A 13,660-nucleotide genomic window follows, 5' to 3' on the forward strand; every position below is an offset into this window, starting at 1 on the left:
GGCGCGCAGGAGGCAGTGGATCAACCACTCATCATTGACGTTTCTCTCTCGCTCCCTTCTACTAGAGAGGTACAGCTTAAATCTATGAAGGTTCAACTGTGGAAATTATTTCCAGTTATCTCCAGCGCTTGAGCCTCTAAGACCCGCCCTATTTAGACAGGATGAACTGGGCATCCCGGCAGAGGCGTCATTGTGAGTAAACGCGTAGACGTGAGAAAGTGGAAGGTATTTCTAAAGAGAGATAATTCTGCGTGCGCCCGCGTGTGGATGGGGGGGGGTGTACTTGGGAGAGAGTCATGACAACGGAAATTACAAAACTGCAGCGTTTCAAATGCTAGGAAGGTTTCTGAGCAGAGGAGTCCACCAAGGCTGTGCTGCAGTGAAATGGTTTCTGTCAGGATACTTTCCGTTAACTTCCCAGCATCCTCATTAACATACGTACACAGCCTATACAAACATGCATACGTTTTAGGCATTTTTAAAGTGACACCTGAAGTTGATGGAATCTGCTCTGAAGTCTACACAGGGGTTTTACCCAGAGCGGTAATTCACTTCAACCCTTTTCACGGTGCCAGACATATACTTTCTCAATACACGCTTTATCTAGAGCTCAAGCGTAGCAACAAAATATCTAACTGAAAGGATCGAAAAACTCGTGACTGCTGCTAACAACTGAAGAAGCCACACAAGTCGTCTTTTGTCCAGGTCGCACCGACCCCTGCGCACTCGCACCTCGGCGACCGCCAGCGCCGACGCCGGAAGCCCGGCGGGCGGAAAAGGCGTGGCCGCTGCGATTGCGCGCGCGCGCTCGGCCGGGTCGGACCAGACCCTAAGGGGCCGAGCAAAGCCTTCTCTTCCCAGACGCGCCGGCCCCACCCTCCAGCCCGGTGATTGGTGAGTTGTCAGCCTTGGGGGCGGGGATTAGAGGTCTCCCTCCTTCTCCTCCAATGGAAATGACACAGAGGCGGGCCCAGTGGCGAGAGGACCATGGCGTGGACACAGCTGAAAGTGAGTGTAGAGACTGGGTCTCTCGCGGTGACGAGGAGGGTCCGGGCGAGAGCGGGGCCAGCGGGGAGTGCGGGGGTAGCCGGGGCGGGGTGTGGACGCGAGGCCGCTCCGAGCGCGTCGGCCCGTCTGGCACGTTTGCAGAGGCTCGTGCGTGTGCATTTGTGCACATGTACTTGGCCAGCGTGTGCAGGCGGCGCGCGTGTCTGTGCACAGGCCGGGCTTTGCCAGCGCACGTGGGCCGACCCGACCGAGCCTGGCACAGCGGCGCTCAGGGAGTGCGTGACCGCCCAGCACGGTGGGCAGCAGCCAGCGTGGAAAGTACAGGACGCGGTCCCAACCCCTCTAGACAGAGTTTTAGGGCGGGGGCTCCGCGTAACGGTGCTGCCGTTTGTGGATCGACGTTAAGGGGCGTTCCTACCATCCGGAGACTAGAAGGGATGACCACGAATGCCTTATCTACGTGAACAGCTAGGAGTGATCCTTAAAGGCAAATGTGATCATTTCTTGTTTAGGGAACAAAATCTAAATCTTTATTCTGGCCAAGATCTCTGCCTGTCTTCCCAGCTTCTTTGTAAGCCATGCTTTTACTCCTCGGTTTCAAACAAACCTTTCCCCTCCCCATTCTCTGGGAGCATCTCCTCCTCCTCTGCCACTTTTTTCTTCCCCCACTGCCCCCTAGTTAACTCCTATTTATCCTTTGAATATTAGCGTCACTTCCTCAAGGAAGCCTTTCTCTACCTTGGAGATTAGGTTAGGTTCTTTATTACCCTATACTTTTTTTTCTTCTTCATAGCAATTGTACAGTTATATATTTGCATGGCCATTGGTTTCTGTCTCCTCGTGAGACTGTACTCCCCATGAAGGCAGGGACTCACTGATTAGCGCATCTATAAGTGATTGAATGAATGAGTGAATGGCTCAGCATCTGCCAGTGATAATTAGAGGAAAGTATTATGAACCATGTTTGAACTAGGAGTGGTTCTTGACCCAATAAGACCTGATGCTCCTTTTTAAAAATACATTTTGCAACCCCCTTTATTAACCTGAAATGGAATTTATGTATAATGTAATCTTCCTATGTATAATTTTAAAAAGTCAACATAATATCCTAACTGGAATATAAAGGAGAAATGAAAGGAATTAAGAATAATTTGTATTTCAATATGTAAATGTTAGGGCATGACTCAAGTAGATAGTGAGATAGTCAAGTGTTTAAGCCTCTGCTTAGAAATTCTAGTGCCACAGGTATGTTCGTCAAATACCCTAAGCAAAGCACTGTTTCATCCCTGATGGGATTTTCTGAAATAGGGGACAATTCCTTGCAAAACAGTACAGCCCCTCATTTTACAAGGTAATTTGTATTCCTGGAAAAGTCAATGCACATGAAAACTGTGCAGGAAATAGTTTGTGTTTTTTTGGTGAAATAGAGTTTGGTTCTAGGCTCAGATAATACAAATAGATATTTTTTACTTACTGAATGTCAGTAGCACATTCCACTGTCATACAAGACCTGGATAATTCATCTGTCACATGGTCTAAAACAATGCAGGACGTCTGACTCTACTGATTCCTGCACACTAAATCTATTAGCATTCCCTCAGATGCCCACCACGTGTCCCTTAGGAGGCAGTAATGCCCCTCTTGAAGAAGCCTCTCGCCTGGAGTCCTTCAGGGCCAGGCCAGTGTGTGTCAGCAGAAGTGTAGATAATAGCTTCTGACTATAGAGGCCAATGTGTGAGCAAGACTAGAAATGGAGACCAGTGTTAATAGAAGGCTAGGGACAACGCTTCATGTGGCATGTCATTACGTCCTGTGTGTGTGGGGTTTCAAGGGCTCAGAGAAGGTACTGCAGCCTGGCTTTGAGGGCCAGTGGGCTCTTTTTTTTTTCTCTTTTCTTCCAGAAGCGGGCCCAGGATGCCCTGATCATCCTGGGGGGCGGAGGACTTCTCTTTGCCTCCTACCTGACAGCCACAGGGGATGAGCATTTCTACACCGAACACTTGATGCCAACTTTGCAGGGGCTGCTGGACCCCGAGTCAGCCCATAGGCTGGCTGTTCGTGTCACCTCCCTGGGGCTCCTTCCTCGTGCCACATTTCAAGACTCTGACATGCTGGTAGGTGCTCTTGGAACACCTTATGCAATATAAGGTAAAGGTTAGTGTCCCCTAATTTACACAGCTGGGGCTGAGCCTCTTGAAAAGCAGAGTCCCAAGTTAGCCCCAATAAAAAACCTATCATCCCCATCTACAGATCAGGAAACTGAGGTGCGGAGTAGTTAAGTGACTTACCCAAAGTCACACCGCTGGGAAGTGGATGAGCCAGAATTCAAACCCATGGAGTCTGACTATTGGCAACGGTCCCCTTAGTCACTGGCCTGCTTTGCTGAGGTTAGATAGCTCAGTTTGCACCTCTGCAAAATATGAAAACATGCCGGAGTCATTGAACATCTGATGTGACATAGGCATGCCTAGCTAAGCCCTTTGAGGAAGGCATACAAACACCTGTCCGAGGGTTACTCACTTTGACACTAACTCATGGGCCCCACCATGTGCCTGTTAGTGTTCTGGGTGCTGGGGTTACTGCAGCAAAGAAGACAGAAGAATCCACATCCTTCTAGAACCTGCATCCTCATATAGGTCCTGACAGCTTCCGTCTGCGAGACTTCTTACCAAATGGGGGACATCAGGATGATGTGAACATGCAGACAACAAACAAGAAGCACTCTTCGTGGAAGGGTCACCATTATAAACCAAAGCGGCCCTTCTCTGCACTTTCCCTTTTTGTCTTAGAATCCGTTTCACTTCCCCAGCCTGCAGTTTTGAGCAGATGTGGCGTTTTTCCTGGCTTACCCCACTTAAAGGCACCGTGGAATCAGAGCGCTCTTTCCTTTAAGCCTTCCTCATCTCCAGCTGCTAGTTTGAGAGTCCTGGAGCCCCGTGTAGCAGGAGTGAGTTAAGAGGGGGATGCAGAGATGGGGGATTTGGAAGGAAGTGAGGTTATGGCTGGGGGAGGTACAAAACTATGTCCTGTAAACACCCCCAATATGGAGAGCAAGTGCGGCCTTTGAGCAGTGATCCTAAACACCATTGTGTGGGTCCCCACCTTCAGCAACTCATTATTTAGGAGGTGGTCCAGACTCCTCACCCGACAGCCAGGACTCTTGATATTCTCACCCCAACTTAACATTCTAGTGTTAGCTTTCTACCATTTCCCTGATTCTGTGGTTCTCAATCCTGGCTGTGTGTTGGAATCACCTGGGGTGCTTTTGGGAATCTCTGGGAGTGAGGACTGAAAGCTCCCTGGGAGTCCTGTCATGCAGCCAGGGTTGAGGGCCCCTGGCCTGGAGGAAGGCCTGCTGGTCCAGCTACACGTCCTGTCTCACCGTCCCTGATTCACCTTCATTATTTGTTCTCCCCTTCTTGGAGCAGTCTTTCTACCTCCTGCATCCAGGACGAGTTGGTACCCACCCTTGGAGACCCTTGTTAGCTTTGGCAAAGGATTTCAGCTGACAGTGATGGATTCCATTGGCAGTCGCTGGCTTTGTGATAGCTCTTGATTTCTTTCATGCCTTTTAAAGTATTGGTTTTGCTACTGGATTTTTTGGCTCCATCGGGGTAGGAATTCTGAATTATTTAGGAGTCAGGCTAGACCTGGCAGCAATTAGGCCTCAGTTACTCTCATTCTAGAGAACACTCTAGAACCCACTGTGCCTGACAGGGAAGAACCTATCTCCAGCCACACCCTGGTTCTGGAGCCCAGCACTCATTTCTGCCCAGCCGAGCACTTTTCTCCCTCTAGTGCCCCACAGGGGTCTCGGGGTCATCACTGGGGCTTGGGATCAGCTTGGCTAAGGAGGGACACAGCTGGGGTTGACTTTCTAGACTGACTCAAGGATTTTGCTGCTTGACACTTTCAGAATAGCACTAGCTAGGGGGCTGACACCAGTGAGCCACTCTCCCACCAACGATAAGAAGGGATGACTATTAGCTATAACTGGAAAAGACAGTGTCCATATCCTGCTCAGCCCATGGTGGAAACACTGTGTTTTTCTTCGGTCTTGGCGATGGATGATAAAGCCTAATGGTTCTTGGACTCCAGCAGGCATCAGAACCACCTGGAGAGCACTGTTAGAGATAGATTGGCTCAGAGCTCCATTCTGCCCACCATCCCCCAAAGATTCTGATTCCTTAGACTGGAGATGGGATGTTTAACAGCTCCTCTGGGAATTCTGATGTAGGTGTGCTGGGGACCACACCTTGAGAAACACTGGTATAGCCTTGTGTACCTCTGACTTTGTTTCCCTCTTCCTAGGAAGTGAGAGTCCTGGGCCATAAATTCCGAAACCCAGTAGGAATTGCTGCAGGATTTGACAAGCATGGGGAGGCTGTGGATGGACTTTACAAGATGGGCTTTGGTTTTGTTGAGATCGGCAGCGTTACCCCAAAACCTCAGGAAGGAAACCCCAGGCCCAGAGTCTTCCGCCTCCCGGAGGATGAAGCCATCATTAACAGGTAGGTGAGCAGCTCAGAGGTAACAGCAGTGCACTCGGGATATTTTTTCTGTCATATGATGTGGACTTTATCCTGTCATTTTTAGGAACCATGTGGAGCATCTACTATGTGCCAGGCATAGGAGCAGGTTTTAGGATTTTAGCTTAACACATATACACACTGAGGCTCAAAGAACAACATAACTACAGCCACAAGATCATAAGCAGGAGAGCCTGGGTACAGATTTAGGCTTATTTGACTTGAATTTGTGCTTTTTCCACATTGTTACTCCATTGCTCTTGCCCAGTGCTATCTAGTAGAAATATAATGCAAGCCCCATGTGTAATTTAAAATATTTTAGTAGCTGTGATAAAATAGTAAAAAGAAATAGGTGAAGTGAATTTCAGTAATATATTCCATTTAGTTTTTTGTAATATTTATTATGTTATTTAATTAAATACTTAATATGTTCTAAATATCATTTTAACATATAATCAGTGTAAAAATGATTAGCTATTTACCTACTTTTCCTTGTACCAACTCTTCCAGATCCAATGTGTGTTTTTTTTCACATTTCAAGTGCTCAGTAGCTATGGCTCTTATGTTGGACAGCACCGCCCTAGCCTTTAGTAAACTGGAAAATTTAACAATCATCATATACAGCTGCTTTCAGTAGGAGAGATCCTTCTAGAGTGTGAAAGTCCTCTTCTTTATAATCCCTGGGCAGTATCACTACAGCAAACCCAGAAAGTGAAGAAGTTCCTGCTTTTTGGTAATAGAATTTTGAAGAGCCTCCTTAGGGAGATTTTGGTAGGCATCTTTGGGGCCACTAATGGCCTTCTGGAAGACTGACCTATGGGAAGTTGATTTGGCTGCCACTTTCTGCTTTATTGTGCTTGTTTCAGGGAAATTTTCCAGCATTAGAGATCAGATTATTGATCTTTCTGCTGCATTGCAGGCTGGGGTCAATATCTCCAGAATGTCCAAATCACTGTAGGTACCAGGGTGACGGTGCTTGGAGGAATCCTGCAGAGGAGAAGTGGCTGAGAGAGGAGAGCCTGTGCTCTGGAGCACTGTGTGTTCAGCCTCCTTGCTCTGCGTGGCACATAGTGGGTGCTCAACAAACTCTTGCTGAATGAATGGATGATTTTATTCATTTAGTCAACCAATGCATGTTCCACTGTATCTGTTAGGTGTTTTCGGCTACAAGTAACAAAGTAGCTTGAGGAGTAGGAGCTTGTAATTATTTTCCTCTCATAATAGGTGTAGTAGGCACTTCCAGGGATGGCTGAGCAGCGGGGCAATGTCAGGACTCTGGTCCAGCTTCTCTGGGCCTTCCCTTGTTTGCAAGACGGCTACCCCAGCTGCAAGCATTCCATCGTCCCTGTGGATGTCCGAGAGCAGGAAGGGAAAGGAAGCCTAGGTATGGGGGGGATGTGCCCCAGGAGCTCCCCAGTAGGCATCACCTTGTGTCTCAGTGACATGCCCAGTCACATGCTCGTGCTTTAGTTGCCAGTGGTCTGGGAAGGGAGTCATTGCCATTTTCAGCCATTATCAGGGGAGGAGGGAAGGGAGGATGGCTATTAGAACAGCATCCCACAGTGGGCTGGGTAGACGGGACAAGCAAGAGAGATGAGGTCACTCCCTTTGTGGAATGTCTAGTGGCAGGGTGATGGAGAGGTAAGACATATCCCTTGTCCTCAAGATTATAACCCAGTAGGGGAACCTAAACATACAAATACATCCCAAACCAGGAGCAAGGCCAGTACAGAGAGCTCAATGATGCCAAGAGGTGAGGCATCACCTGTGCCTGGGAGCTTTACTCAAGGAGGAGAGGGGGCATTTGGTCTGGGCCAGGAAAAGGGGATGATTTTAATAGGCAGAAAGGATGGGGAAATGGAGTGGCAGGAGGTGTGCCCATGGAGCACAGGCAAGAGCTGGAGAGATGGGGTTGTTGGAGTGGTGACAGCTCCACTGGGCAGAGGGGTTTGCATAGGTAAGGAGTGGGGGCTGGGCCCAGACAGGTCCCGGCTGTATCCAGTGCTAGCTGGCTGGATGACTTGTTTGCAAATTTTAATCTTTCCTTGTGTGTTTGGTAGTGTTTTGACAAGTTCTCTAGGAGGTCCAGGAGTGTTTAGACCTTGGAAGTCTTAAGAACTGACTAATTTCTTTTTCTTTTCTGTTTTTAAAAGTCATACATATGGCCGTGGAGCCATGTCTCCAAAGCGTTTGCCTTCTGGCTGAGGGCTCTAACCTCGTCTGCTCCCCATCTGCTTGTGTGCTACAGATATGGATTTAACAGTCATGGGCTCTCGGTGGTGGAACACAGGTTACGGGCCAGACAGCAGACGCAGGCCAGACTCACGGAAGGTAAAGTGGGGCTGCGTGGCGTGCCTTTCTTCATTTGTTGGAAGGAAACATGTGGGAGAAACATCAGGAACATTCCTGGTGACATAACGTGATTGAGCAATAGAAAACAAAACAAAACACTACAGAACTCAGGGTTCCTTCCATAGAGAAATTTTCCTGGTTGTACCACAGTTTCCAGGATTTTAACAGAATTTCCCAGTTTGGCAAAGATGCACTTAGTTTCTGCCTCATTACGTAACCTACGTTATCACTTAACTGGGCCAGTTTGGAAGTGAGCACAGCAGAGTGGCTCCTCTGTGATCACATTGGTTGCTAAGCTGTGGGCAGGGCTTGAGCGCCATCTCCCTTGTCCTGCTCTGTTGTCCGTTTTTCGATTATATAAATAATGCATGCTATTTATAGAAGCGTAGTGACCAGAGAAGCATAAAGAAGAAAATTAAAATTGCTCACACTCGCTCACATTTCCCCCACTCGGGGATAACTTTCTTGGCGTTTGGGAGTCTGGAAGCGCCATGCATTTTGAAAGGCCACCTTCGGAGGCGCTGTTTATTCCCTGGGGCTCTCCAGGGAGATGCACTTAGTGGCTGCAGTGCTGTTGTCCTCACTAAACCTTCCCAGGCGCTCTCTGGGACTGTTTGGGGCCCAGGCCTTTCCCGTTGCTGGATCACCCGGAACTCCTCCCGGGAGGGTTCAGTCTCGTTAGATATCCTGGTGGTGAGATGAGGTGAGTTGGGTTATCAGGTTCATTTCAGGGACCGAGGCTGTTAGCAGCCTCTGATTTGGGGAGTAGGAAGCGCCCTTGTTTGTAAACCCCTGGCTTTGGCAGAACCAGACCCTGCTATACTCCAGACCTTGCCATTTGGGGAACTTTGAAGGTCATAATGTGACTTTCATGGTTTGTGATACTCTCCTGGCTGCTTGCCTCCCTCTCCTTTTAATTGTCCACAGTGCCCTTTACACCACCTTTCTCCCCTGTTCCCCCTTGCCCATCCTCTCAGCCCTACTCTGGCACTAAGATTCATTGGAGTGAAGCAAAATTTTATAGCAGAGCTCTGCACACAGTGTTTCCCAACAGCTAGAAGACAGCTTATTGCTGGCACCATGCCAGGGAACACGAGCTGATAAAGGCTGTGGTGCCCTTTGGGGACAGAGTAATTCAGCAATTTCTGTCTAACTCCAAAACCTTGTCAGTGTGGGCAGATGACTAGTAATGAAGGACCTATCAGCTGTGTGAAAGTGATACTCTTTCATGCCAATTTACTTGCGCGGGAAAGAACGAGTTTACAGATGTCCTTGGCTTGATGGAGGCTAAACTTGGAAAGCTTGGAAACCATGTTATATAACCTTCGTCTAATGGGTTCTTCTCCCCCCGCAACACACACATTAGCTACACAGACCTCATTTACTTTCAAGCTGAGAATCAAAGGCTGACTGCATTTAGAGTATGAGAAGGTGGTTAGCAGGACTAGATGTTCTTTGATCTTTCTTGACCTGACACAAGTTTTCTGAGCTAACTTGATGTTTTAGGTCTTTTTCCAGCCAACAGATGGAAAAGCCACCAGTACCATTGACCTTTGCAGATAAGATGGTACTTGAGGAGAAAATGCCTTGCTTTCATACAAAGCTTGTTACTGAAATATATTTTTCTAAAAGTTCAAAATGCTAGTCAAGTGATAATCCAGTGGATTTTTAAGTAAGGTGATTGTATTACTTACTGTGCAGATTGAGACACTTTTGAGAGTGAAAGGGGGCAGGCATTAATAATATGCCCAGGCTACAAGAGTAATCAGGGAGCATTGGGAGCATTGGGATGTGTTGTCACCCTAGTTATAGGGGGAGGCCCTTCTCAGAAAACTGAAATTATAAAGCAGTTATACCTCTACATTTTAGGCATGATAATTGAAAATATTTTCCAGTATTTTATACATAGCCTTTAATTCTGGGTTTTCTTCACAACTGCACACCCAGCCCTTGAGAGTCAACAGTTGCCCTGACATTCCTGTTGATTTCTGTCTGTTCTCAGTTGTATTACATTTATGAGCCCTACTTTTTTTTTTTTTAAAAATCACTAGTATTTGCATTCTGAATTTTTCCATTTTCTGTTAAAATTTTTAAAATTACTATGGCACAGTGCAGTAGAACATTGTAGTGGTTGCTACGCAGACAAAGATGGTCAGCTGTTTCCTGGTCAGCAGGCAGCAGCACCAGGCAGTATTTCACAGTATTTCACAGAAATTGCTGCATTACTCTATCGCATATAATTTCAGCTGGTGCGGGAAGTTCTCATTGGATGGAGGTGGAAGGCCTGTAAGGCTGTTCATGGGCTCTTCATGTCAAGGAAGTGGTGTGTGGGGACAAAGTTTTGACTAGTGATATTTGCAGGTGGGCTGCCGCTGGGGATAAACTTGGGGAAGAATAAGACCTCGGTGGACGCTGCCTCGGACTACACAGAGGGGGTTCGAGTCCTGGGCCCCTTGGCTGACTACCTGGTAGTGAACGTGTCCAGTCCCAACACCGCAGGGCTGCGGAGCCTTCAGGGAAAGGCTCAGCTGCGCCATCTGCTGACCAAGGTGGGAAATTACCTCTCCGGGCCCGCTCCTCCAGCCTGTCCTGTTCATTCTCCAGGCGCCAAACTTAAGTGTCACAATTTAGGAGTCCTTAACACCTCAACCTGTTAGGACCCCTCACCATACCTTTAATCCCCTGTCATATGGGGATGCTCAATAGTTATGCTCAATAGTAATTAATTTCTCAGCTATCTGTCCCTGATGTTAAACAATAAAGGTTTGTGAGAGAGACCATGTGTCTTGTTGACCATGCTGTCCCTAGCACCTAGTACTTGAATGAATGAATGAATTGAATGACTTTTTGTCCCACAGCTTTGTTATCTCTTTAGGAACAAGAGTCTAAACTCATAATATATTAGCTGCTATTAGATGCTGATGACCACATTAGGGACCCAATCTTGGGGATCTCTTTGTTTGAGAGAATGGAATGAGATTTGCTTTCATGGGGTATATTGCATACTGAGGGCTGTGTTTTCCAGGAAGCAGAAATTGCTATGCTTTAGTTTGATAGGTGATGTAAAAATACACTGATCTGTGGCTGCAGGTCACAGTTGCACCCTCAGGCTGTGGTCTCAGGGATGCCCGTCTCTGCCGACATGTCGCTGTAGGTGCTGCAAGAGAGGGATGCCCTAAAGGGAGAGCACAAGCCAGCCCTGCTGGTGAAGATCGCACCCGACCTCACGACCCAGGACAAGGAGGACATCGCCAGTGTGGTGAGAGAGGTGAGTGGGGGCCAGGGACCCCTCATTGCTATCAGTGACCCCTCGGGCTAGCCCAGATGGCAACCTCTGTGGTTTCCTTTCTGTGGTACTGAAGGCTGGTTTGGTATCTGTCATGACCTAATTTGTCATATAATAAAGAGTGACTGCTTGAATAAATGTTTGAATGAAGCTTTTGTCATGCCTCTTCCCTCCTGTTTGTCCAGCAAGGGCTTTCAGGCTCTGCTTGCATCCTTGGCCAGCCTTCGTCAGACTGAGGGACAGGCTAACCTCGCTTTACTGCGCTTCACAGGTGTTGTGGTTTTTTACAAACTGAGGGCAAGGCCCTCCACTAGCAAAATGATTATATCTTTATTGTGAGACTTGCTTTTTTGTGGCAGTCTGGAACCGAACCCGCAGTATCTCCAAGGTATGCCTGTATTCTTTCCCTCTTTCTTCAGCCTAACACCAGGTCTCTGTGTTGTAGGAGACTAGTGGAAACCGACTGAGCCAAGTAGTCCTGGGTTCAAATCCTGGTTCTGTCACTTACTACCTGGAGACTTTGAACAACACACTCTAGAGTGGGTTGTTATAAGGATTATAACCCTGTCCCCGTGGAACTTTATGGGTTTTCACTATGTGATGGCAGCTATTGTCATGTTGAGGCTCATTCTGACACTTGTTCAAGAAGCACAGTGAAGTCTGGCATAGTTCTTGATTCCAAGGGCTGTATGTGGGCACCTTGCCTGCCTGCTGTTTAGACCCTCAGGACAGCTTCTCTGAGTCCTACAACGCCCTGACTGGATAGCCCTTTCTCTGTCTCACACTGCAGTTGGGCATCGATGGATTGATTGTCACCAACACCACAGTGAGTCGCCCTGCTGGCCTCCAGGGTGCCCTGCGCTCTGAAACAGGAGGGTTAAGTGGGAAGCCCCTCCGGGATTTATCAACACAAACCATCCGGGAGATGTATGCACTCACCCAAGGCAAGGATTCGGTGTCCATGGCTTCTGATTTGTGTGTGGCTCGGGCTCCTGGGTTGTGATCAGAATTGGTGTTCCCTGAACTGCCGCATTCAGCAAGCAGGTGGGCTGAGGGCTGAAACCAAAATGAGCCCCTGGTTCTCACATCGTCTGCCCTTCTTCATGGTGTTGCCCTGTGCTTCTCTGCAGGCAGAGTTCCCATCATCGGGGTTGGCGGCGTGAGCAGCGGGCAGGACGCACTGGAGAAGATCCGGGCGGGGGCCTGCCTGGTGCAGCTGTACACAGCCCTCACCTACCAGGGGCCACCGGTGGTGGGCAGAGTCAAGCGGGAGCTGGAGGCCCTTTTGAAGTGAGTGGGCCATGTGTCGCTTGAAACAGAAGTTAATGTTGTATCAATTCAGAATGTCTCAAATCAAGGGGATCCTACTGATCTGTATTTACTCTTCATGCAAAAAGGACTTGAGGGGTTGCTCAAACACAGGGAAAATTACTCTGTTGCTCCTTTGACAAAGGAATTCAAGATTAACTTGCAAGGCTGAGGAGTCCTGGTGGCATTCTCATTAATTCAGTAACATTGACTTGATGTCAGGGAGCTGTCCTACTTAAAATCGCCTGCCTTCTGATCTAAGGCTTGGGTGTTCATATCTCTAGATTCCTGGGTGAAGACAGTGTAGGGGCATGAGGTGTGTGTTTGGGATTGAGAGAGAGAGGGGTGCAGTTATGGAGCAGATAGAGCTCTGATGAAAGTGGGCTTCTGGTAAGAACAGGGCCCATCCTTCATCATTTGCTGAAATTGCTTTTTTTTCTCTATTGCCAGGGAGCAGGGTTTTCCCCGAGTCACAGATGCCATTGGAGCAGATCATCGGAGGTGAGGACGCTATCAGTGGGAAGCCTGGTCTGGAATCTTCCCACTAAATCAGGAGAGCCTTTGTGGCTAGATCAAGAGAGGGAGGACTCTGTCTTGAACTACATCCTGCAGACTAAAAGAGCCCTTTTTCTGAGGCCAGCCCAGACTGTAAAAGCTACTCGTGAGGGTCACCAGAATCAGCACAAGGCTTTCTTCAATCACTGTCAGACCATGAACTGCATTTGGGACTTTTTCCAGACTCAAATCCCAGGATCTTTTAACATTGCAAGGACACTAGATATTTGAGGGAGGGAAGGGGGGATCATGGAAAAAATAAAGCCATTTAAAACCTGGATAAATCCCAGCTCTTTCTAGAAGGTCAACAAGCTTCAGACACTGCAGGTCCTTCCAGGCCTCTGCTACCTGGGGTCTGCAGTGGGTTTCCCTGGAGCTCTCATATTCTATCTCTATTTATTTTAAGTTTTAACTTTATTTTGAAGACATTTCAAACATAGAAAAAAGTTGTAAGAACAGGGCTTGTGGATGGCTGTCCTCTCCCTGTGTCTTCACATCATCTCCCCTCTCTGTGTGTGTCCTGATCTCTTCTTACAAGGACACCAATCATTTGGCCCACCCCATTGAGCTCATTTTAACTTGATTACCTCTCTAAAGACCCTATCTCCAAATAAGGTTACAC

The 13,660-nt window shown here is 47.9% G+C and overlaps 1 protein-coding gene across 1 annotated transcript; it reads left to right on the forward strand.

Moving 5' to 3' along the window:
- The first annotated feature begins 987 nt into the window (after positions 1-987).
- Positions 988-13,300, forward strand: DHODH (dihydroorotate dehydrogenase (quinone)). Its single transcript, XM_016195974.2, has 9 exons — positions 988-1,008; positions 2,910-3,122; positions 5,320-5,519; positions 7,786-7,868; positions 10,251-10,438; positions 11,044-11,157; positions 11,966-12,119; positions 12,306-12,465; positions 12,934-13,300. The coding sequence occupies exons 1-9, from the start codon at positions 988-990 to the stop codon at positions 12,986-12,988; spliced, it is 1,188 nt and encodes a 395-aa protein (XP_016051460.2). The 3' UTR covers positions 12,989-13,300.
- Positions 13,301-13,660: the final 360 nt, after the last annotated feature.

This window comes from Miniopterus natalensis, chromosome 18 (assembly GCF_054644295.1).
Source record: "Miniopterus natalensis isolate mMinNat1 chromosome 18, mMinNat1.hap1, whole genome shotgun sequence".
In the NCBI taxonomy this organism is placed as follows: domain Eukaryota; kingdom Metazoa; phylum Chordata; class Mammalia; order Chiroptera; family Miniopteridae; genus Miniopterus; species Miniopterus natalensis.